Source organism: Pinus tabuliformis, chromosome 1_2 (assembly GCF_031772625.1).
Source record: "Pinus tabuliformis cultivar Carrire ecotype Pingquan chromosome 1_2, CPIR1, whole genome shotgun sequence".
Lineage (NCBI taxonomy): Eukaryota > Viridiplantae > Streptophyta > Pinopsida > Pinales > Pinaceae > Pinus > Pinus tabuliformis.
Genome location: NC_142298.1, coordinates 108548892 through 108574334, shown reverse-complemented (window position 1 = coordinate 108574334; position 25443 = coordinate 108548892). Strand labels below are relative to the sequence as shown.

The 25443-nt window shown below is 37.2% G+C and overlaps 1 protein-coding gene across 1 annotated transcript in view; it reads left to right on the top strand.

The window, feature by feature from the left end:
- The first annotated feature begins 3332 nt into the window (after window positions 1-3332).
- The window catches only part of LOC149204733 (DNA polymerase delta catalytic subunit-like), a 54672-nt gene continuing 32561 nt past the window's right edge, over window positions 3333-25443 (top strand). Inside the window, exon 1 of the mRNA XM_089397196.1 lies at window positions 3333-3437. Within this exon, the coding sequence (XP_089253322.1) occupies window positions 3333-3437 (105 nt within the window). The remainder of the gene's footprint in view (window positions 3438-25443) is intronic.

Here is a 25443-nt window from a genome sequence, read left to right as displayed (position 1 = left end):
AGAATATTAATCCTACGGCGTCTTCGTGAAAAGCATTTATCACGCTAACTTTAGAGAGAAGCTAACTCATCACAATATTACATTCAAGTATGCAAACAATAATGGTTACAAATAAATCACATTTTTATTATTTGTTTTTTAAACCTATTACAACTAAAATGAGTTTTTAGACTAATTTTTCTTGACCATTTTTTTTTATTTTTCTTATAAACTCTTTTGGAGTAATTTATCATTAGTTTTTTTTTGTAATTTAGTTTTTTTATATGATGTGATCTTAAATTCAATACATATGATTAGATTCTAGGCACCTCAATTGAAGTAGTTTAAATTGTAATTAATAAAATATTTGTTTCTTCAACATTTAGGTTTGAAAATAACTTTAAATTAATGAGTTGTTTTAGCTTTTTAACAAATAGCTATTTCACTTTTAATTCATATCGTTATCACTTATTTATGAAACTTATTCTACAAAGATGAAATCATCCCAATATAAATAGAAAAATTCCTGATATGTAATTAATGTGAAAACATGGAAGTCACATTGTATAAAGGAATTGAAATTAGGGAGTATGATAAAAACTATGAATTTAAATTCATGGTGTCAAATGACAACATAAAAAATTAATGTCAATGTTTTTAATTAAGTGATTTTTTGGTGACCTTGTAAAAAAATAGAAAATGGAAGTAAATAACTTAAACAAGGAGGTATTAAAATATTGAACAAAATCCCATGAATGTTTCCACTAAATCTAATGAATTTAAATTCATTTTGCCAAAGGCCAACACAAGAATTTAATGTCAATATCAATAAATAGGAGATGTAAGTAAATATTTGAAACGAGTAGGTATTAAAACATTGGAATCAGCCCAAGAATTTTGCAACTAACTTTAAAATAAAAACCGAAATAAGTATCAAATGTATATTAAAATATAATTTGGTATTTCATGTATAACTATAAAAAAAAAAAAAAAATGTAAATTTTGTTATTGATAAATAAAGTAAATATATTTTACAATGAATTTAATGTTATATAACGTAATATACAAATATTTAATATTATATATCATAATATACCAATATAATATATATTTTACAATGAATTTAATATTATGAAACTTACTCTACAAAGATGAAATCATATAATCACTCCATTCTCTAGCTTCTGTATCTTTTGAATCCACTGCATCCACCTCAACAATATTTGTATTACCAATCTGTTCATTTGTAGATTCTACAGCTCCTTGTAATCCCATGAATGTGTGTCCTTCCATCCATTTCACTGGCAACATCCTGCAACTTCTCTGTTTTCCTTTCAATTTCAAAATGCAGAGACTCGTTAAACCCCTGTTGCCGGTTGTCAATTTGAATATTGACAGCCTCATTCATGGGTACCCCGCTTTGTTGAGATGTGTTATCATCTTCCTGAGGAAGACGGATTTTGTTAAACCCAGCAAGTGGTTGTTCACCATTTAACTGGCTCTGAGGATTGGTCTGCACTCCCGCACCATCTGTCTCCAATATTCGATCCCTCATCAATGGCAGCCCTGCCATGGGTGTTTCTCCATTGCCTTGACCACTTCGTAAGCCAACGGGAAGCTGAACCGCCGTTGATTAGTCTCTATTGTAGTAATTCTGGACTAGCTGGTTTAGATCGTGAGGATGTTTGTTCTTGATTAATCGTAGCCTGAGCAGGAATATGATCACTACGAGTCCAACAACTCATTTGATGTGCATTACTCGCAGCTCTGCCACCATTCTGGAGAGGCAGTTGCGAGGCACGAGAGTGGTTTTGTGCCTGGTACATTGCTCCGACCTCATGAACAAATGAAGACCACTCGTGCTACTGCTCTTTTTGAGTTTCAATTTCAATATGGACTGCCTCGTTCATAGGAACACCATTCTGCTGAAGTGGATTATCAACTTCTTGAAGATGGGTTTCATTGATCCTAGTAAGTCGCCATGCACCATTTAAGTGGGTTTCATTGATCCTAGTAAGTCACCATGCACCATTTAAGTGGCTATGCACAACTGGACCATTTGTCTCCAATGTTTGATTCCTCATCAATGGCAACCCTGCCGTGGGTGTTTGTCCGTTGCCTTGACCACATCGTGAATCATTGGGAAACTAAACCCCCGTTGATTGGCCTTCGTTGTAGTAATCCTGCACTACCTGATTTGGATCTTGCCCCTCAATTCTTCTTTCTGTCCAATTGCGATCAGCGGAAGCTTGTCCTTGCGCAATTATATCATAAGCAGGATTAGCGTTAGTAGTCCAGCAGCTCATGTAATTTGCATTGTTTGCAGCTGTACGACCATTCTCTACGGGCATTTGCAAGGGCCGAGGTTGATTTTGTGTGTTGTAAGTTCCTCCGAACTCAGGAATAAAAGTAGGCCCCTGGACTAGGGTTAGGCCAATGAATTTTACAACAACAAGTGGACTAGGGTTAGGCTTGACTCCCACTCCCAGATACACAGGAGGGGGTGCCTGCAGCTGATTGATTCTAATTCCCCTTTCACCGTAATCAACACTAGCAGCATTGCCATTAGGATGGTTGTTTATTGAATACTGCATTTGGGTAGATACTCCCGCTCCCTCTCTCACTCCAGACCCAACAATATTGCCAGTGCATACCGATTGTTTCTTCTCTGGTCTATGTCTGATTTGTCTCTTTCTACCCACTTTGGTGTGAACTTGAGGATGGAGCATTGGCTGCATTACTCTTGCAGAATTATACAAACCATTACTCGCCAAGTAGTCCATCTGCATTTGGGTAGATACTCCCGCTCCCTCTCTCACTCCAGACCCAACAATATTGCCAGTGTATACCGATTGTTTCTTCTCTAGTTTATGTCTGATTTGTCTCTTTCTACCCACTTTGGTGTGAACTTGAGGATGGGGAATTGGCTGCATTACTCTTGCAGAATTATACAAACCATTACTCGCCAAGTAGTCCCTCCGAACTTGGCCATATCCATTCATGTGGAATTGGCCTCCAGTAATCCATTAAAATCGGTATTAGGATCTGGTAGATCCGAACGAAGCCCTGTCACAGGACCTGTGCTGCGTTCAACGAGTGTGCACCTAGGTCTACTTAATGTGAATGTGGATGTATAAAGATTTGCTGAATACCATGTAGTACTGTCCCCTCCGACTCCTCCTGTGTATCTGGGAGTGGGAGTCAAGCCTAACCCTAGTCCACTTGTTGCTGTAAAATTCATTGGTCTGACCCCTTGTGTGTTCTGTGTAAACTGTGCAGTGTTAAATTATTAATTTCAACCGCAGGGCGGTTTTGGAAAACCGCCCGGTTTTTCCCCGCACCGCCATTCGCAAATGGCTATACCCGTGAAGGAGGCTCTGACACAATCAGGACGCGCCACGTACAGCCAAACCGCCTGCTCCCTAGATGTTAAAGTTCGATTGGTTTGCCCGAGGATGGTGTGCGAACCGCGTCGGATCAGCTCAGCGGGCCCAGATCCGAGTCAACCTGCGCGGACGTCATTTTTCACGCGTTAAAGATCACGCAACTTACCTGTTCCGAAATGCATCTCCGCCGTCGATCGCCCAAAGATGGATACGGGCCGCGTCAAATCAAATTTTTTGCGTGCGGTAATGGTTTTTGGTTTGACCGCCGGATGGAAGAATTTATGGATTTTAATGGTTGTTCGTAGATTTAGGTAGAAGTCATAAATTTAGTTACGGGCATATGTTTTATTGTTTTTCATATATATTCGTATGTTTTATGTATAACATGGTATTGTGCCTGCGCGCGGTGGAAGCATGCGATTTGTATAGAACGCACAGCAGTGCGAGAATTTAAATAGAACAGGGATATAATGTTTTGTTTGCCATTGCAAAACACAGAAACATCAAGAAATTGCCTTTTGTAATATCCACAGCAGTGGAAAACCTGTGAGCGTAACAGAGTTTTTGTTTTGTGAATCCCTCTCTGCGAAGAGGATGAAATTGTATCAGTCTTTTGTTCTAAATCAATAGAAATGTTTTATGGCTGTGTAATGGACTGTTCTCAGTAAATTTGTTTTAAAAGCTTCCCTGTGCAAAGATCCTGGACAGAGGAAACAGAGCATTGTCTCTGTGGTGTGTAATTTGTTTGTTTTTGGTATTTTCCCATCAAAAATACCCAACAGTGGTATCAGAGCAGGTCCAGGCTCTTTAAAGAAGTTAAAGAAGCTGAAGGGAGAAGGTTGTTGCTGCAGCAAAACTTCTCAGGCAGACAGAAGACTCAGACAACGAAGGATTCAGGTATTCTTCATAGCTATCTTGTTTGTTACTGTTGGAACAGTCAGTGTTTATACACACAGTCAAGGTTTTAAAGCCTTAGTTCAAAATGCAAGGAATGACAAGCACAAGCATGGGTATGTTTAACACCCAGCTCCCACAGTTTAATGGGAAGAACTATGACTACTGGTCAATAACCATGAGAGCATTATTTATCTCTCAAGATTTATGGGAATTAGTTGAATCTGGGTTTGAAGAACCAGCAGATGAAAGTGAGTTCAATGCATTAACTCAGGGAGAGAGAGATCTGCTGAAGAGCAATAGGAAGAAGGATGCAAAAGCCATTGTATTGTTGTATCAAGCAGTGGACCAGAGTATATTTCCAAGGATAGCAGCAGCTACATCATCACATAAAGCATGGCAAACCCTCAAGACAGCCTATCAAGGCATGGAGAGAGTGAACACAACAAAACTACAATTGCTGAGAAAGGATTTTGAGAACTTGAACATGAAGGAGTCAGATAACATTGACTCATTCTTCACTCATGTGATTGGTGTAATCACACAAATGAGAACTCATGGAGAAACCATTGAAGATAGAAGGATTGTGGAGAAAATATTGAGGGTCTTACCCTCAAGGTTTGATGCCATAGTCACCACCATTGAAGAGACAAAGGATCTCTCAAACTATTCAGTTGATGAGCTACATGCATCACTGATAACACATGAGCAGAGGTTGAGTAGGAATGAAAACTCATCTCTTGAGCAAGCCTTCAAGACCCAGATGTCCTTTGGAAGAGGAAGAGGTCAAGGAAGAGGAAACCGAAGAGGAAGAGGCAGAAGCCAGAACAGAGGTGGAAGGAACAGCCCATCAAATGCACAAGGAAGAGGCAACAATACAAATCAAAACCAAGGCCAAGGCAGCAGCCAACAAAGAGAACAGTATCATGCTCAAGGACAAAGGTATGATAAATCTAATGTTCAATGCTATTATTGCAAAAAGTATGGACATTATGCAAGTGATTGTAGAAAGAAACAACATGATATGAACAGTAGACAAAATGAAAATGTTACAAGAGAAAACAACAGTCATGAAAATGTCCTGTTAGCTTGTAACATGGCTGAAACACATAGTGAAGACATATGGTTTTTAGACTTAGGTTGCAGCAACCATATGACAGGAGACATTGCCCTCTTCTCAGCCTTAAATAAAAACTTGAATTCAGAGGTCACACTAGGAACTGATAGTAAAGTGTCTGTTATGGGAAAAGGAGAAGTAAAAATATTTTCAAAACAAGGAGAAAGGAAAACCATAGCAGATGTCTACTATGTCCCCGGAATGAGATGTAACCTCTTGAGTATTGGACAACTTATTCAAAATGGTTACAATGTCTTTTTTGTGAATGATGTATGCACCATCATGGATATACCACCCAGCAAAAGATGGATTGTTGAAGTGAAGATGACAAGGAACAGGATGTTCCCTCTCCGGATCAGGGAAGACTTGAAGAACAAGAAGGAAATGGCAGCACTCACCCAAGAGGCCTTCCAAAGCATGCCAAAGGATGAAAATTGGTTATGGCACTTGAGATTCGGGCATCTAAATTTTGGAGGTCTAAACATATTAAGTAGAAAATGAATGGTAAGAGGATTACCATTGATAGAGAAGTCGGACAGCCTTTGTGAAGGTTGTATATTGGGCAAACAACATAGAGAAAGTTTTCCATCAGGGAAAAGCATAAGGGCAAAGGCACCCTTAGAGATCATCCACTCATATTTATGTGGACCGATGCAAGCTCCATCAATAGCAGGCAGCCTATATTTCTTAACATTCATTGATGAATTTACAAGAAAAACTTGGGCATATTTCCTTAAAAACAAAAGTGAAGTGTTTGAGAAATTCCAAAATTTCAAAGCACTTGTGGAGAACCAAAGCGGGCTGCATATAAAAGTTTTGAGAACTGATAGAGGAGGTGAGTATATCTCCAATGAATTCCTAAAGTTTTGTAGAGAAAATGGAATTCATAAACAGTTTAAACCTCGGTACACCCCACAGCAAAATGGAGTTGCTAAAAGGAAGAACAGAACCATCATGGAGATGGCAAGGAGCATGTTGAAGGCAAAGCATTTGCCAAATGAGTATTCGACTGAAGCTGTACATTGTGCAGTTTATATTTTGAACAGGTGTCCTACAAAAGCAGTCATGAACAAAGTGCCAGAAGAGGCATGGAGTGGGAGAAAGCAAGGAGTGACCCACATGAGAGTTTTTGGGTGCGTGGCCTATGCACACATTCCAGATAAGCTAAGGAAGAAGTTGGACAGAAAAGGGGAGAAATGTATCCTTGTTGGATATAGTGATGAATCCAAAGCCTACAGGCTGTATATCCCATCTACCAAGAAATTTTTTGTAAGCAGGGATGTTCAATTCATTGAGGAAGAAGCTTGGGATGGAAGCATAGAGAAAACAGTGAATGTTAAAAACTGTTTGTCTCATGATGAGGATGAAGAGGAGGTGGCTGAAATGAATCCCCAAACAGCAGCACCAACACAAGAACAACAAGGTACACCATTGAGGATCAATGAGAGTGCTTCTCCAAGCACACCACAAGGAGGAAATTCAAGTGCATCTTCAAGCACTTGCACACCAAATGAAAGAGGTACAAAGTTTAGAAATTTAAGTGAAATTTATGAAGAAGGAATGAATTCCTTATTTGCCTTGTTTTGTCATGTTGATGATCCTATTCATTTCGAAGAAGCAATTAAAGATAGGAAATGGATAGAAGCTATGGATGAGGAGATCAATGCCATAGAGAGAAACAAAACATGGGATTTGGTTGAGTTACCAAAAGGCAAAGAAGTCATTGGTGTGAAATGGGTCTACAAGACCAAGAGCAATGCTGAAGGCAAGATTGAAAGGCATAAAGCAAGGCTGGTTGTCAAAGGCTACAAGCAGCAGTATGAAAGAGATTGTGAGGAGACTTTCGCCCCGGTTGCAAGAATGGAAACACTGAGAGCAGTGTTGTCCATAGCTGCTCAAAAAAAATGGAAAGTCTACCAAATGGATGTGAAATCAACATTCCTAAATGGAGTGTTAATGGAAGAGGTTTATGTGGAACAACCTCTCGGATATGAGAAGAAAGGAGAAGAGCACAAAGTTTGCAAATTGAAGAAGGCTCTTTATGGGCTGAAGCAAGCGCCAAGAGCATGGTACAGCAGGATAGATTCATATCTATTGGATAATGAATTTGACAAATGTGAAGGAGAACCCACAGTCTACATCAAGGAAAAGGATGGTAAAATTTTGATTGTTGTCTTATATGTTGATGATGTTATTTTCACAGGTAATGATGATCAGCTCATTGAGAATTTTAAATCAGTCATGAAGGATGAATTTGAAATGACTGACATGGGTTTGTTGAGATACTTCTTAGGCATAGAAGTAGATCAAAATGAAAAAGGAATTTTTATCTCACAAGCAAGATATGTAAATCAAGTATTGGGCAGATTTAACATGCAAGAGTGCAAGGCAGCAATCACTCCCACAGTAATGGGATTAAAACTCAGCAGAGAGGACAGCAGCAAGGATTTTAATCCTAGTTTGTACAAAAGTATTGTGGGGAGCCTTATGTATTTAACAGCAACTAGACCTGATATTATGTATGCTGTTAGCTTAATTTCCAGATTTATGGAGAGGCCAAAGGAGGCACATTGGCAGGCAGCAAAGAGAATTTTGAGGTATGTCAAAGGTACCAAAATGTTTGGAATTTTATATCATGCCTCAGAACATTCAGATTTGGTTGGATACACTGATAGCGATTGGGCTGGAAGTGTAGATGATCGGAAAAGCACTTCCGGTTATATTTTTCACATGGGTTCAGGAGCCATTTCATGGGCTTCTAAGAAGCAGTCCATTGTAGCATTATCTACAGCAGAGGCTGAATATGTGGCAGCGACAGCAGCAGCATGTCAGGCAGTTTGGATGAGAAGGATGTTGAGAAGCTTAGGCCAAGAGCAGGCAAAAGCGACAATGGTCTTTTGTGACAATAGCTCAGCTATTGCTTTGTCAAAGAATTCAGTGTTTCATAAAAGAACGAAACACATTGATACAAGGTTTCACTACATCAGAGAATTAGTGAACAATGGAGAAATTGTCCTAGAACATTGCAGGACTCAGGAACAGGTTGCAGACATCTTGACAAAGCCACTAGATCAGAAAAGCTTTGAATTTTTGAGAAAGAGCTTGGGTATGTCCGAATGCCCAGCTGTTGAAATTAAAGGGGAGTGTTAAATTATTAATTTCAACCGCAGGGCGGTTTTGGAAAACCGCCCGGACTTCCCCGCACCGCCATTCGCAAATGGCTGTACCCGTGAAGGAGGCTCCGACACAATCAGGACGCGCCACGCGTCCACTGTACAACAGCCAAACCGCCTGCTCCCCGGACGTTAAAGGTCGATTGGTTTGCCCGAGGATGGTGTGCGAACCGCGTCGGATCAGCTCAGCGGGCCCAGATCCGAGTCAACCTGCGCAGACGTCATTTTTCGCGCGTTAAAGATCGCGCAACTTACCTGTTCCGAAATGCATCTCCACCATCGATCGCCCGAAGATGGATACGGGCCGCGTCAAATCAAATTTTTGCGTGCGGTAATGGTTTTTGGTTTGACCGCGGGATGGAAGAATTTATGGATTTTAATGGTTGTTCGTAGATTTAGGTAGAAGTCATAAATTTAGTTACGGGCATATGTTTTATTGTTTTTCATATATATTCATATGTTTTATGTATAACATGGTATTGTGCCTGCGCGCGGTGGAAGCATGCGATTTGTATAGAACGCACAGCAGTGCGAGAATTTAAATAGAACAGGGATATAATGTTTTGTTTGCCATTGCAAAACACAGAAACATCAAGAAATTGCCTTTTGTAATATCCACAGCAGTGGAAAACCTGTGAGCGTAACAGAGTTTTTTTTTTCTGAATCCCTCTCTGCGAAGATGATAAAATTGTATCAGTCTTTTGTTCTAAATCAATAGAACTGTTTTATGGCTGTGTAATGGACTGTTCTCAGTAAATTTGTTTTAAAAGCTTCCCTGTGCAAAGATCCTGGACAAGGGAAACAGAGCATTGTCTCTGTGGTGTGTAATTTGTTTGTTTTTGGTATTTTCCCATCAAAAATACCCAACATGCAGCAAGGAATGAAGGAGCATGCACATGTGCTGCTGGGTTTCATGCATTACTTGTAGATGCAGTATGTCTTCTAAGTATTGCAAACTTTGCCTGCTTCAATGACCATTTCATGATTTGTGGGCTCTCTAGGAAGCCCAGCAAAAGGGTGAGCTTTAAAAAGTCTTTTGATACCATGGGCAATATCCAATCAAGAGTTTCCCTGCCTCGGTCGAAGCAAGTTCCCTGGTGAGCTCTTTCAAAGCCACTATTTGACTTGGGGATAACCAATCCAGCTGTCTCCATGCATTCTCGTGGTCCTCGAACTGTTCCAGTAGCCAAACTATAGTCTGCGTGCAATTCTCGTAGCCCATTTATCTGGTGAGCTCGGCAATGCCTTTGGCTCCCTCTGGCGTAGGTAATAAAAAATCGACAGTCGATCCTAAAGTTTTGAAATCCAAAAGTGTGGTAAGTTCGTCTAACCTTTCTTTGCAGTCATGGGGCACTTGAATTCTAGGGGCCCTTGTGCTCGCTTCGTTATTCCTCATTTGTACTTCGTCACATTTTGCCGTTGTCATCTTCGGTATTGTGGTGGAAAGGCGAGTAGAGCTCCTCACTGGAGCGGGAGATGGAGTGGCAGTTGCTTTCCTTTTAGCGGGGGCCATCAGATATGCGCGGACGGGGAGATTGAAATCCTTCAGTTGATATCGTTCCAATTATCTTTGGAGGATAGAATGGACATATTTTGATGAACCCAGTCGAGAGAGGGTGAGTATTAATACGATTATAGAATGGAACTCCCCTCCTCGCTAAAGATTTGCGTTGGATTGTTGGCTTCGTTGGTCAATCCACCACCGAGTACATATATGTAACGAAAGAAATATCAAGACGTTGAATTCGATTTCGGAAACATGATTCATCTGGGAAAGATAGATAGGTGGCTATTTTTGAAATTTTATTGAAGTATTAATAAATAATAAATAATAAATAATAGTGGGTATTTAATTTTTAAAAAATGGACTTTTAATTTAAAAAAAATTATTTTTAAGTAATTAAAATAGACTTAATTAATTGAATTATTTCTTAGTTTTCATGGTTAATCACTCATTGTTTTAAATCTCTATAACCAAGCATGGATGGTATTCAAAATATGAGTGGTTAGAACTACTTTAGTAGCTTGGTATTTATCATATAACACATGTTAAATCTTTGTTCTTTTAAACATGTTTCTCTTGATTTGGATAAGATCTATATGTTGTTCTAATGAAGATAGGGTAGATTAGTTTTATTTTACTGTTTGCATTCTACTGTAGATTTGCATTTAAATTAATTTAGTGCATATCAAAAATTCTCCCTACGAAGGAGAAATTGCATTTGTGATTTAGATGAGACCTTATTTCAGCTTAGGGATTGCTTTCTTGCAAGCTAGGAGCAAGAGGGGTAATTTCAATATCTCTATTCTTGTCGATAGTTAATTAACAACATCACAAATCACTTGGGAGAGTGAGGGGTTAACTAGACCCATTGAAACCTATTGGAGCCGCCATTACAAACAGATATGAGTCTAATTTGGGACTATGACTTGGTGCTCTTCCAAAATGTTGATGAGGTCATTTTTGCCATCAACAATGCTCTCCAGGTGATTCATGAGATTGTATTATTTTCATGTAATAGATTTTGCTAGATGGAGGAGGGAGTGGAGATATGACACATCATGTTGCTCGATTTCAACATGGGGGACATGGAGGATTTCATGGATTGTGAGTGGATTGTTGTGAAATCTTCTTGAGGAGACTCTCTAACTTCAGGTAAACATTTGTGAAAATCAAACATTTCTAAGGGCTCTTGCATCAAATAGCTTCCATTCAAAAAGGAAACGTATAGTGATTGTTTAGAATTTGTCAACTATGAAGGAGTATATACCAAATGTGAACTAGATGAATGTTTGGGGCCAGCAATCTTTGCAACCCAGCGTAAAAATCAAAATTCTTCCAACATTTCTGATGACACTCTACATCTTCACTCGTTTTCAATGATGAAAACATCCAATTTAATTAATGAAGCTTGGAGCATGTATGGAAGTCCATCTAAGACTATTGCTTTTGGCGATTCTAAAATTCATAACATTTCAATAGTAGGAGAAACATCTTGTAGATGTCATGTTACGTGAGCCTCTTGCAATGAATTACGAGCAATTTTTTGCCCTTCCTGTAGTATGCAAAGTACAAATTTTGCCATCAAAGTATGATAAAGTGGCAATTGTACATTCTTTGCAAAAAAAATACTTATTATTATATTTTTAATTCAAAGTTAATTCTAACAAAGTTTATTTGGTTACATGTATGTATGAATGATTCTTTGTGGGTGATTTATATGCATTTTGATTTCTCTCAATCCTCTTGTGAAAATTCCATTCACTTTGGCCAAATAATCATATCTCAACCATGATTATCACTTTTCCTCATGAGCAAATTATTTGTTAATTCTTTTGCAAATTATCATATCTCAAACAAGATTATCACCTACTTTCGTATCTTGACATGTTACTACAAATTGCTCCAAGTTGCTATAGAAAGTGCCTATTAATTATTTTCATTCTTTAACTATTGTTACGCAAACTAATGTGTAATTCCTCTTGTTGAGTTTTTTCTCTTCCATCCGCGTGTCTTTTTTTCTTCAATCCCAACCCTAGTTACCATTGACCTTGTCTTTTGTAACAAACAACCATTTTGATTTTACAATATCCATTCCTCGATACTTTGGTTTTAAAAATTTAAAGAGAGAAATTTATTTTATATTTTAGAAATGTTGGTGAATCTTACTAAGCTTTAATAAGAAAATTGTAAAATCAATGGGGAAACTTTTGTCAAAATATTCAATTTTTTAATAATTTAATATATCTTTTATAAAATTTTGACCATGTGTATCCTATAAAATTAGAGCAAACCAATTTTAGGAAAAATGTAATTTACCCAACCTTTTTTTTTGAAAAAGCATAATTTTTCTAAAATGATTGGGGAAATTTCCCCGAGTGCGAGTAGGTGTAATGGTCCCGATGGGAACCGAGCCAAGGATAGAGTAATACCAATGGAAAAGGTAAGGTGGTCAGGTGATGTCCCTCATTTATCTCCCCACATGGGAAAGGTGGCAATGTGTGATGTTAAGAGATTTGGAAGGCATAATTTTGGATCACCAAATTTGGATTTGACGTCTTATTTCAGAACTGCTGTGTGATCGTCTGCACCGGGTAAGAGGTTCATCTAGGCTCTAGGCATGGCTGTGGACGAGTGGCTCCTCTCCTTCCTGACCTCTCAGTTGGTAAAATGTTTGGTGTGGTTATACTGTCATACTTACTTCTAATTCACTTCCCTCTAGAATGGTTCTTTGTCATTACATGAATATCATCATGCCTATCTCTAAATTAATAGGTGTGAATAGTACTGAGGGTTCCTAGGTTGTTATTGAGGAAATAATGGTTACACGAGTTCTACGCCCTTTATTCCCTACTAATATTTATGTGTTCTTCGCAATTATTGTTTCTTTGATGGCTATGTACTCATAAATTATTTTGGGTCTCTCATTTAGTGTTACTGGGTTTATGGATTTTTCAGCGATTCACTTCACTAAAGCCATCCCAAGGACTTTGGGTGATCTGGGTTAATTTTGTAAAGCACTACCTTGCTCAAATGGGAGATATGTGTTCAAAGGGCTTGAGGCCTCAGAAAGTATTCAAGTTTGGCCCTTTGGGTTAAAACTGGCTCATTGTTGTGGGGGAATATGGGTATGATATGTGAGTCGCTTACTATTTCTTTTTATTATGCTGATTTTTCAGGCCTAAATCTTTTATGGTCTCGTAAACTTCTCATGACTTCCAGCTCTTAGTGGATAGGGTTTTTCCCTCGTCAGTTGCCATCAAGGTTGGTTATGGGTTTTCTTGGTTTCAACATTCTGCTTTGTCGGGTGGTCTGCAATCCATTCTTTTGGTGGGTGTAGGTCACCTGACATTGTTGGATGTGTACGTAAACTTTGTATGCTTTTTGAAAAGGAATATAAAATATACGCGATGCTTACAAAAAAATTTGATTAGTGAAATTTTTGTCAAAATATTCCATTTTTAAAATAATTTTAAATATGCGTTCAAAAAAAATTGATTTGTATCCTATAAAATTCGAGCGAACCAATTTTAGGAAAGATACAAAATTACTAAAATCTTTTTTGTTTTAAATCATGAAAAGTATTCCATCTAAATAGTATAGCCACTAAAATTTCTCTATAAAAATGTATTTTCATGGAGGGCTTAAAAGAAGAGCACCATTTAAAATATTTTTAATATAAAAGATATTAAATAAAAATTAAATAGAAAAATTGATGACATAATAAATAAAGGATAACGAAATATTAATATATTATAAGATATTACAATCTAAATATTTTTTTTTATATTCTTTTCTTTTGGTAGGTAAGCACCCATAGGGGATTTGAACCAATGACCTATCGCAAGGAGTACCTTAACAGTGCACCCATTCACCAGCAATCCAAAGCCCCGTGCGATATTTTTATTTTATATTCAATTTGGACACAAAATTAAAATTAATAAAACTAAGAATCTATTCTTCACCTTTATAATAAGACTAACATTGAATACTACTTAACATGGTTTTTCTTCGGAAGAAGGAAGTAGTCTTCCCTCTACCATCAAGAACAATAGTAACTTAAGAGTTCACAAGTTTGGAAGTGAATGCAAAAATATTCAAAGCCATAGAGTCGTTACAAAAATATTTCTCACTTAAGTGATCTATCTCCTCAGAAGTAATTTTATCCCCTCACAGTTTCAAAAAAGTGGGGTAGAATATGCATGGCTTCATAGAATTATAGACCAAATGTGAACTAGATGAATGTTTGGAGTTAGCAATCTCTGCAACCTAGCTTGAAAATCAAAACTCTTCCAGCATTTCTGCTGACACTCTACATCTTGACTCGTTTTCAATGATGAAAACATCCAATTTAATTAAATGAAGCTTGGAGCATGCATGGAAATCCATCTAAGACTATTGCTTTTGGTAATTCTGAAATTCATAACATTTCAATAGTAGGAGAAACATTTTGTAGATTTCATGTTATGTCAGCCTCTTGCAATGAATTATGAGCAATTTTTTTCCCTTGTTGTGGTAAATTTTGCCATCAAAAGTATGATAAAGTGGCAAATGTACATTCTTTGCAAAGAAAATACTTATTATGATATTTTTAATTCAAAATTAATTTCAACAAATTTTATTTGGTTACACGTATGTATGAATGATTATCGATGGGTGATTTATATGCCTTCTGATTTGTGTCAATCCTCTTGTGAAATTCCATTTACTTTGCCCAAACAATCATATCTCAACCATGATTATCACTTTTCCACGTGAGGAAATTATTTTTTGATATTTTTGCAAATTATCATCTCTCAAACACGATTGTCACCTACCTTTGTATCTTGAAATGTTACTACAAACTGCTCCAAGTTACTATGGAAAGTACCTATTAATTATTTTCACTCGTTAAATATTGTTACACAAACTAATGTCTAATTCCTTTGGTTGAGTTTTTTATTTATTTCATCCACGTGTCTTTTTTTCTTCAATTCCAACCCTAGTTACCATTGACCTTGTCTTTTGTAACAAACAACAATTTTGATTTTACAATATCCATTCCTCGATACTTTGATTTTAAAAATTAAAGAGAGAAATTTATTTTATACTTTAGAAATGTTGGCGAATCCTACTAATCTTCAATAAGAAAATTGTAAAATCATTGGGGAAATTTTTATCAAAATATTCAATTTTTTAATACTTATATATACTTTTTATAAAATTTTGACCATCTGTATCCTATTAAATTGGAGCAAACCAATTTTAAGAAAAATGTAAATTCCCCAATCAGGGTGCAAGTAGGTGTAATGGTCCCAATGGGAACCAAGCCAAGGACAGAGTAATAACAATGGAAAAGGTAAGGTGGTCAGGTGACGTCCCACATTTATCTCCCTACAACAGAAAGGTGGCGATGTGTGATGTTAAGATATTTGGAAGGTATAATTTTCGATCACCAGATTTGGATTTGATGTCTTATTTTAGAACTATTGTGTGATCATCTGCACTGAGTAAGAGGCTCATCCAAGCTCTAGGCATGGATGCGGACAGGCGGTTCCTCTGCTTCCTCACCTCTGAGTTGGTAAATGTTTGGTGTGGTTATACTCTCTTACTTACTTCTAATTCCCTCCCCTCTAGCATGGTTCTCTATCATTACATGAATATCATCGCAATTGTCTCTAAATTAATAGGTGTAGCTAGTACGAAGAGTTCCTAGGTTCTTATTGGGGAAAGAATTGTTATACATGTTCTACGCCCTGCATCCCCTTCTAATATTTATGTGTTATTCGAAATTGTTCTTTCTTTGACGGTTATGTACTCAGAAATTATTGTGGGGCTCTCATTTAGTGTTAATGGGTTTATGGATTTCTGAGCAATTCAGTTCAGTAAAGTCAGCCCAACAACTTTGGATGTTATGGGTAAATTTTGTAAAGAATTACCTTGCTTGACTTGCAAATATGTGTTCAAAGGACCTCAAACCTCAAAAAGTATTCAATTTTGGCCCTTTGGGTTGCGGTTGGGTCATTGCTATGGGGGAATATGGGTCTTCTCTCTCGGTCGCTTACTGTTTCTTTGTATTATGTCTGCTGATTTTTTTGGGGCTAAAACTTTTATGCTCTGGTAAACCTCTCACACCTTCTAGCTCTTATCGGACAGGGTTTCGCCGTGGTCAGTTTCCATCAAGGTTAGTTATGGGTTTTCTTGGTTTCAACATTCTACTTTGTCATGTTGTCTGCAATCGATTCTTTTGGATTGTCTCTCCCCCGAGAAAAGAAATAACAATCAGGGAGTGCAGGCCTCGAGCCACAAAAATGGTTGAGGGTGAGGCGACGACCATCCCCAACATCATCTAGCTAGGGGAAGAGGAGGTCGAGGCTCAGTGGGGAAGTATCAGGAAGCTTCTGCAGTATATTTCAGCACTAAGCCTTCACTTCTTTGTAACTTTTTCTCTAGTTGGAAAATGGAGCTTAAGCAACAAGCTGAGAAATATGATATAAACTTGGAGGAATGGAAGCATATAGTCCCAAATCTCCGTCACTCTCATGGAAGTTACACTCAGTGCAAATATAATATTTATGTCTCTTAGCTTATTAAGAACATAGTGGCAAAAGAAATAGGATCCAGTTTTGTCGGGCCACCAAAACAAGGGTGTGAGTTGCAGGAAATTCATAAAGAATTTCAATTGATACAATTCCAAATTCATCTCCAAAATTTTCGCCTCAACCCGATTGAGAAGCACATCCCTTTTCCCCCTCAGACAAAGTTTTCGGGTTCTAGCACCAAAGGTCTGATGCCTATTGATTCGTCTGATGAGTAATAGTTTGATTAACAGGGTCTTGTTTTTTGAAAATTTTGTGTAGCTCATATGATGGATTTAAAATCTTTATGCTTATGTTTTAGATATATAGATATTCAGAGAAACAAAGATATTTATACCTACATGGAACTAGTAGACAATTTTAGAACCTTAAATTTTGGATGGCTTACAATGTGCTTAGATGACCAACATGGTTCGTTTTCTAGTGAGCAGGTTGAGGCCATCTAACATTGTTTGATGTGTACATAAACTCTATATGCTTTTTGAAAAGGAATAGAAAATATACGCAACGCTTACAAAAAAAAATTGATTGGCGAAATTTTTGTCAAAATATTCCATTTTTTTAATAATTTTATATATTCTTTAAAAATGCTTTTCGATGGAGGGCTTAAAACAAGAGAACCATTCAATATATTGTTAGTATAAAAGATATTAGATCAAATTTAAATAGTAAAATGCTGATGATATAAAAAAATAAACGATAACAAAATGTTAATATATTATAAGATATTACGATCTAAATTATTTTTATTTTATATTGATTTTGGGCACAATACTAGAATTAATAAAACTAAAAATCTATTTTTAAACTTTGTAATAAAATGAACATTGAACAGCACTTAAACATTTTTTTTCTTTAGAAGAAGGAAACCAATTTCCCTCTACTATCAAGGGCTAGAGTAACTTAAGAATTCACAAGCTTGGAAGTGAATACAACAATATTCAAAGTCATGGAACCATTACAACAATATTTATCAAGGCATTATAACTCATCATGTCACTAACGAGAATTTTGAATATGTGTGGAGAAGATAACAACTATTCCCCCCAACCATTGTAAAAAAACCACAATCAACTCTACCTTAAACATTAGATGAAGAATCCAAATATCATGTTATAACATTACGATTTATGTTTACGATTTGTTTACTTAAAATATCTTTAATTATTATAAAAGTAAAATAAAATTAAAAAAAATTAAATTTAAATGTTAATAAAACAAATTATATTTTAAATAAAATATAAAAATATATTAATGGCCATTTCCCATCAAATTATACCAATCAAACATGTTTCAATAGGTATCTAGTTCATATCTTACACGATTCATGAATATAATTTTCCTTTCCTTTTTAAATAGTGGATAGATGATATAATTTCCCTCAAGTATTCTAGTGGATAGAAGACTCAAGAACCCACTTTGGGTTCCAAAATCAAACTTCACGAAAAGAAACTAGGAATAATAATCAAGTCTTATTATCTAGACAACAACATTGTCACATAGTGGAAAGGAAAGGGAAAATATGCTTAAATTTCCCCTAAGGTTACACAACTGTTATGAACTCATTTAATGATCTAGATGTAACATAGATAGATTGAAGTGTGTAGTCTACAATTAAACTTATTTCACACCAACAAAACATTGATCATATCCATAGGTTATTAATCATGAAACAACATGCATCAATGGCATTTTATAGGGAAGGAAAAAAGCATTAATATTTTTTCAACTTTAGATATAAAACTTAACCAAACTTAGCACCTATATATCATACAATCCCTGTTGATTGAATGTAAATCTACAACAAATACATATATGGTGATCTAATCTACACAAGTTGCATAAAATCTCCTAACAACAACAAATCCCCTGTATTGATATATGCAAGGCATAAATAAATGTACACATTATAGAGATCCAAATGTTGTCCTTGCATGCACAAAATAGAGAAAATGTGGATTTTAGACTGTGATTTACCTCAAGTATAGAATTATTTAAGGTGCACAACTAAGCAAGATCCTTCATCAAGAATGAATCCTATGAATCTATTTTGAAAAGAATAAATAAATAAACATAAATAAAACATCATAGGGTTATCCACATTGTTCTCATATTCACAAGCTATAGTGATTACACAATAGTAAAAATGCATTGGAATAAAGGATCTTAAACCATGATCCATAACGATTCACAAGGAATGTGCATTCTCAAACCATTGAATCATACATTAAATCACTACAGGGAAAAATTGAATTTTAGCATAAAAATCTTCGAGGTTGGATCTAAGACAAGAGTTAAGTATATGTTGGTTCCAATCTGTTAGCATACAACCACATTATTCCACAACTAAAATTAGCATGAAGCAATCCATGTATAGATAACACATATATGACATAATCCAACCCGTGGTCTGTCTTTTATATAAGCGACCTACTTTAAATAGAGATATACCTATAAAATCCAGCCAAACACATAAATTAAGAATTAAATCAAAAGAAACATAGCAGGATAACATGTTGGTTTGGTGAGCCAAGGCCAACTAGAGACATGTCCTCTCCGCGAAAACTAAATCATAATGAAATTTAACACAGTAGATGAAGAAACGTGAGCAATAACAATTAATATTAGAAACTCCACATTTTTGCATAACATCAGTACATAGAGGTCTGACCTAGTGGTCATGCTAGTTGGAGGGAATTCAAACTTAGAATAGAAATGAAGCCTAATGATCCCATCAATAATCTAGATCAAATCCAGAGTTAGGATTTTATAAAATATATAGTTCATAAATATGTTAAAGTGAGCCATGCTCAAATCTTATTCTAAGAAGCATGATATATCTAAATGGTCTCCCTATATTGGATCAAAGAAATATAAAGTCTATCCAAAAAAGGAATGAAATGGTGTGATTTAGTTTAAAAATCAAGCACACAATTCTTAATTTTTGGCTTTGATACTAAACAAACTGTTAGATGAGGAAAGAAATAAGGCACATAATGTTTGACCAACAATCTAGTTTGATGAGAGGGAGAGTGTATTGATGTTGTGCTCTAAGGAACCCATATGTCACTTTTCCATTGGAGGTTGTAGTAATAATCCCATTTAGACTTTGGTTGCAAGACCCTCTAAGGGTTGTAGGCCTTTCAAAACCTTCATTAGTAAACACAAGAATAATAATTCATCCTTAATAATGCATCCAAACTGTATATTTTCGGCATAAATTATAAATTTACATTGTAAACCTCTACTTGTTTTTATTTAGCATGGTAATCCCTTGTTGTCTAAAAAGGGGACTATAGGAATGAAAAATTAGGGTTCGGAGGTGGTCAAAAAGAGTATTTTGACAATAAAAATTTCCCCAATTTCTAACCCCAACCCTATGTCACCAATAGCATATTGACAGGTTGAGAATATCAATGATAGATCAAGGCAATACCAAGCTCTGTAACTATTGGATTCAATCATATCCTAGTTCACAATGGCACAAGTGGCTCCCACGAGTGATGTGGCAACCGAAACCAATCTCAAATAGTCGGGAAAACTTCTGGAGAAACTTTCATAAAATGTGTATTCCCTTCTCTCTTTCCAAATAAGTTCGATTGGGGCCACCTGTCCAAAATATCCTCTCTATATTGGGACCCTACCAACTTGAAGCAAGGCACCAATTTCTATCAATAGAAGAAATTTGGTCTGAAATATGGAAACAAATATTTTGGCCCAAATTTTCTTTTTTTCTATGGCTATTGATCTAGAGCAAGCCTTTAACTTGGGAAAATATCCAAAATCACAATTACCAAGGAACATATTTCTATCCACTATGTCTACTGCATACTAAATATTTAGAGCATATCTTAAATATTTGTTCCTTTTCAGCAAGTCTATGGTCCAAACTCAAGGAAATCCTCACTTTCTCATATACAGATCCATTAAATATTTTCAACGCTATTATCAATTGGCATTCCTTTGTCCTAAGAAACCAAATTTTAAATCAAATCTAGTCTCCTTCCCCTTTTCACCTTCTTTGGGAAATTTGGAAGGAGCATAATAAAATAATCTTCAAGGCCATATCCATCCCCTCTCACTCCCTTTGGAATTCCATCCTTTCTAATATCAAGGAGTTTTTCCTCTCCCTCACTTGATCTCCTTAGGATTAAAAAGCCTCTACTAGTGAAGCAAGAATCCTTCAATATTTAATCCCCCTTCCTTTCTTTCCCCCTTTCCCTCTTTATGCCCTTCACTACCCATTCACAACTAGCCCTTAAAATTGGTCTCCCCTTTCACCTTCTTTCTTTAAGATGAATTTGTAAAGGGTGTCTAAAGGAAATCATGGCCCATTAGGATATGGAATAATCATACATTTACATGAAGGCCAACCCATATATATATATATATATATATATATATATATATATATATATATATATATATATATATATATATATATATATATACACTAAAACTCTTTGAATCACTAGTAACAATGTTGTGTAGCTTATGGCTCTCATTATAGGGCTTGAAACAACTCACTGCCAAGGAATGACCAAGCTTCTAATTAAAGGAGACTCCTAACTCATTGTGAATATGCTCTATGGAATTCAGAATGACACCTCAATTCGCAAAGTCTCCATGATTTGGTGCTCGGAATATCTCTGTAGCCAGATCCCTACTATTATCACCAATATATTGGTGATCTTTCCTACAGATGTTGGATTGTCTACAAATAAATTGATGATATATTAGCCAATTTTGGTGCCTAGACTCCTTCTTTCCCATATCCTCCAATTAGAACCTTTTTTTGAATTCCCCTCTCGAGAATATGTGTTGGAAATGCATTCAAAGAGCCTCTTCTACCCCATATGGGGTGTTTTTGAGATGAATCTGGGGGTGCGGGTTGTCTCTATCCCAACTGGCGAAAGGACTAGGGAACCTGGTAGCATGCCCTCATGATATTTTTGATGGAACTGCACTAGAGCATGTCATCCATAACTTATATTAACGTGCAATCAATCCTTAGTGACATTCTAATTGCTTCAATGGTCATTCAAATATTTTCTCATGCTATCTAGTAGAGGTAGCATTTATCCAGGGCGTTGGGGATTACTGTCTGGTTTATGTTTAGCATTATTATGCTAGCAGGGATTTAAAAACTCCTTGAGAGACAATTGAGAATTGTAACATTTCTACTAGTAGCTTGTCTCTGCTTGGTTCTTTGATGCTTGGGTCTCAGAAACAGCATTCTCCTTCAGTAATTTTATGGTATCGATAGGATGGTGTTCAGTCTTAGTTTTAATTGCAACACAGTCTGGATAATTGATATGAATTTAAATAGGGACACAATAAATTACAAAGACAACCATAAATACAGAGATGTAGCAAAAATAATACTTCATTTCGTTAATGTAAAATATTGAAATATGCTTACAAACATAAATGGAAATAAACTAGCTCGGGCGATGGTATCTTATCTGTGAGGAGAGATGTGGCTGCTACATGCCACTGAACTACATTACAATGAGGCTCAAGGGTGTTTTTATTATTGAACAATAAGAGAAAACCCTAAAGAACCAAAACCTGAACCCGAGGAGATGGAACACCAAGAGTTTATGGGCCCCATTAGGGTTAGTTGGGCAACCAACTTCCCGGGGTCATGACTTGCTCATATTATCTCTGCTGGATGCGCATGATATCCCGTTGGAAAGATATCTCCGAGGACTATGACAAGAAAATGAGTTTGAAAAATATGTTGGTAGTATATTGCCAAAAAAATGTCATTAAGGACCTCAAAACGGATCTAGAAGTTTAGGACCCGAAAAAATGCTAAAAAAAGTAAATTGTGCTACAATTAAGGAAACTGAAAGAAACAATGGTCGATGTCCAAGTGGAATTGATAGGTCACCACCAAAATCCACCTAGATCATTACTTCCCACTTAGGAAGCAATGGTCCCCATTGGGTTGGTTTCCTCCATGAGATGAGGAAACTTCTGCTAAAATTGGTCCCTAGTGAGCTGTTCTACAATCTCTGATGTGTTCAGTAATGGCAAGAAGCATGGTCAAGGGCGGTCCACATTGAACACTCGATGCAAGCCAAGGAATGGGCAAATGTTGTGCTCCAAAGCATTGTTTCTCACATATTTGTTAATGGTGTAAGGACCATATCATAGTGGTCTGAGCTTTTGATGGGCTCTCATAATGCATTATTTCTGCAAATGCAACCAAAGTTTATCGCCCAACTAAAAATTGTGTGACACATGATGTTGATCATGTTGCTACTTGTACTTGGAATTTTCCAGAATGTGTTGGTGATATATCGACCCGTTAGGTAGAGGTGATCCGGGAGTCAGATCGAACGAATGCTTGACTTGACAATTTATCGGTACCCCTATCAGTGAGGAGAAGATGTCGTTGTATGCTTTCATGATCCTACCCACCTACTTCTGTCATGTGAAGGAAACCTTCCTAGGATCCATGGATGTAGACACGATCTTCCCATTACTTTGAGAGCGAACCGGGAAGAAAATAAATTTCCTAGTCTGTGAGATGATGTTACTGTCTTTCTTAACAGAGATCAAAGAAGCAGTGGTAGGTGGGGCTACATCAAGAGGTGCAACATCACACAATACATCATCTGTGAAGGGATTGATTATGTAGGGAAGGAAGCACTGTTGGCAGACTTGCTTATCTCATCCTTGGTGAAGCCACCCGATGCTGTACGATTTCAGGTGTGGTATGGTCGGTAGTCCCATCCACTTCATGACATCTGTCGAAATGAGGTTCTTTTGGCTCCCATTGTCAATAATGAATTGCAGCAGTGAACCCTTTACCCACATCTGTGAGTCGAAAGAATTCCCCCCCTCCTCTCGATCTTCGGACTGATTCTTATGGATCTTAGTGGTGGAAATAGTGGCACTGGGCTCTGCATCAATGATCTGCTTCCGTTTATCATTCCTCTTGTCAGGTTGTGACTCAAGGTGGGAACATGCATCTAATTCTAAAGCCTTCAACTTGGCCACCAGCGACTATTTGGCCCGACACTCACTTGTACTGTGAGTGGGGCTCTGTTATAGACATTTTTGTGCCTTACAGCATTGAGCATGAAATGTCCATAATCTAAGGGATCCAAAGTCCCTAAACATGTTGTTCCTACCCCTAGAGGAACAAGGCTAACAAACCACAGCAATTCATAGAAGTTCTCCACCAGAAACTGCTCAAAAACAAGTCAATTCAGGATCATGTCAATGGCTCCACTGGCTGTCTACGCTGAATGTCAATGGCAACACTGGCTACCTGCGCTGAATGTCAAAGCCAACACTGACTACCTACACTGAGCGAGAGTGGACATGTGGCAGGCTCATTTCTCAAGGTGTCAAAACCCAGGAAGCTTCCAAAATGACACTTGCCTCAGGGAATTCGACTAGTGATGAGTAAGAGGTTCCAAATCTCCAAGTGGAAGCAAGAACCTCCAAGTGGAATCAAGAACTGACAGAGGGAGAGGACACTAGTCAGATCTCAAGCTGACTCATCCTCTCTCCAAAACATCTATATATGGATCTCTCCTCCATGAGATCTGGGGGCTGGAATTTTGTTATTGCAAAGAATTGCTGTTGGTTTGAGACTGGAATCATTGGGTGCTTAATGCTTTGAAGGGAGGCGAAGATAGGAATTCCATTCTGCTGGGAAGGAGATGCTGGATTGGAGCCCTCTGGGTTGTATCTCTTCCTGAACCTTGTTATTTATCAATAAAGCTATCTTGGTTTCTCCTATATACTGATGTATCTTTGATGTATGATTACATTAGTATGTTTAGTTTACTTCTAATCCTGAACTAGTTATGATTATGAATCAATGTCTTTGTGTAGTGTTCTCCTCTTGTGATCTTGTAGAGACCTGTTGAAGCTGGGCGAGCGAGAAGGCAAGTAGCTGTGAACACCCAAAGAGAAGAGGATCTGGATCGAGGGACAAACGGAAGACACTGGTTAGTCCATCCATATCTCTTCATTCTTAATTCATAAAGGAAGAATACTAGAATAGCTGTCTCTGTTTGTTGCTAAGGCACTGTCACACCTTAGGTGGATAGGATCATCCTGCATAGGCATTTTTCCCAACAACAGGCTCTTATGGAACTCACGCCACCTTCTTGTGTCCTTCTTTGACTTCGTGGTGTTGTTATTTTCTTGCGGCTTCGACGAGTTGTCTTGCATCACCCCGCCTGGGTTTGTCATATGTTATTTAGATTTGGAGATCCAAAATTTCACTTATTTTTCTTAAACTTTTGTTCGATCTTGATAGCGTATTAGTATGTCGTGCTGAGTGAGGAGATGTCCAGGAACTCCATCTCGTCCTGGATGGATCTATGTATGTAGTCATGGTACTTGAGTACCAAATGTTTCTCAGAATCCTTGATACCCAACTTCGTGCGAAGGGTATGAAAAACATTGGTAAAATTTGGCACATCTTGGTCCCTTCCCTTCTGTAGAGTGGTCCACTTTATGTATTTGTCCTCATAGCTCCCGACAAGGTATTACTGCTCCTTGATGGCATCCTGGAATGAATTACAGGTGGGAGCGGCTGAAAATAGTGAGTTCGTACTTTCATCCTTCTGCTCGCAGTAGGTTTCCCACTAGTCCTTGATGTGGTGGGGGTCCAAGTGGAATTGGCGGGTGGCCACTAATATCCACCTGGATAAATGGTATATTTATTCCCCACCATCATTTTTTTATGTTCTCGAGTCATATTTCTTCTACATGTTCATAAAGTTTCATTCGGTTCCCAAGCTCAAGATTTTCTACTCTTTATGGCCTTCTGCACATTTCAGTA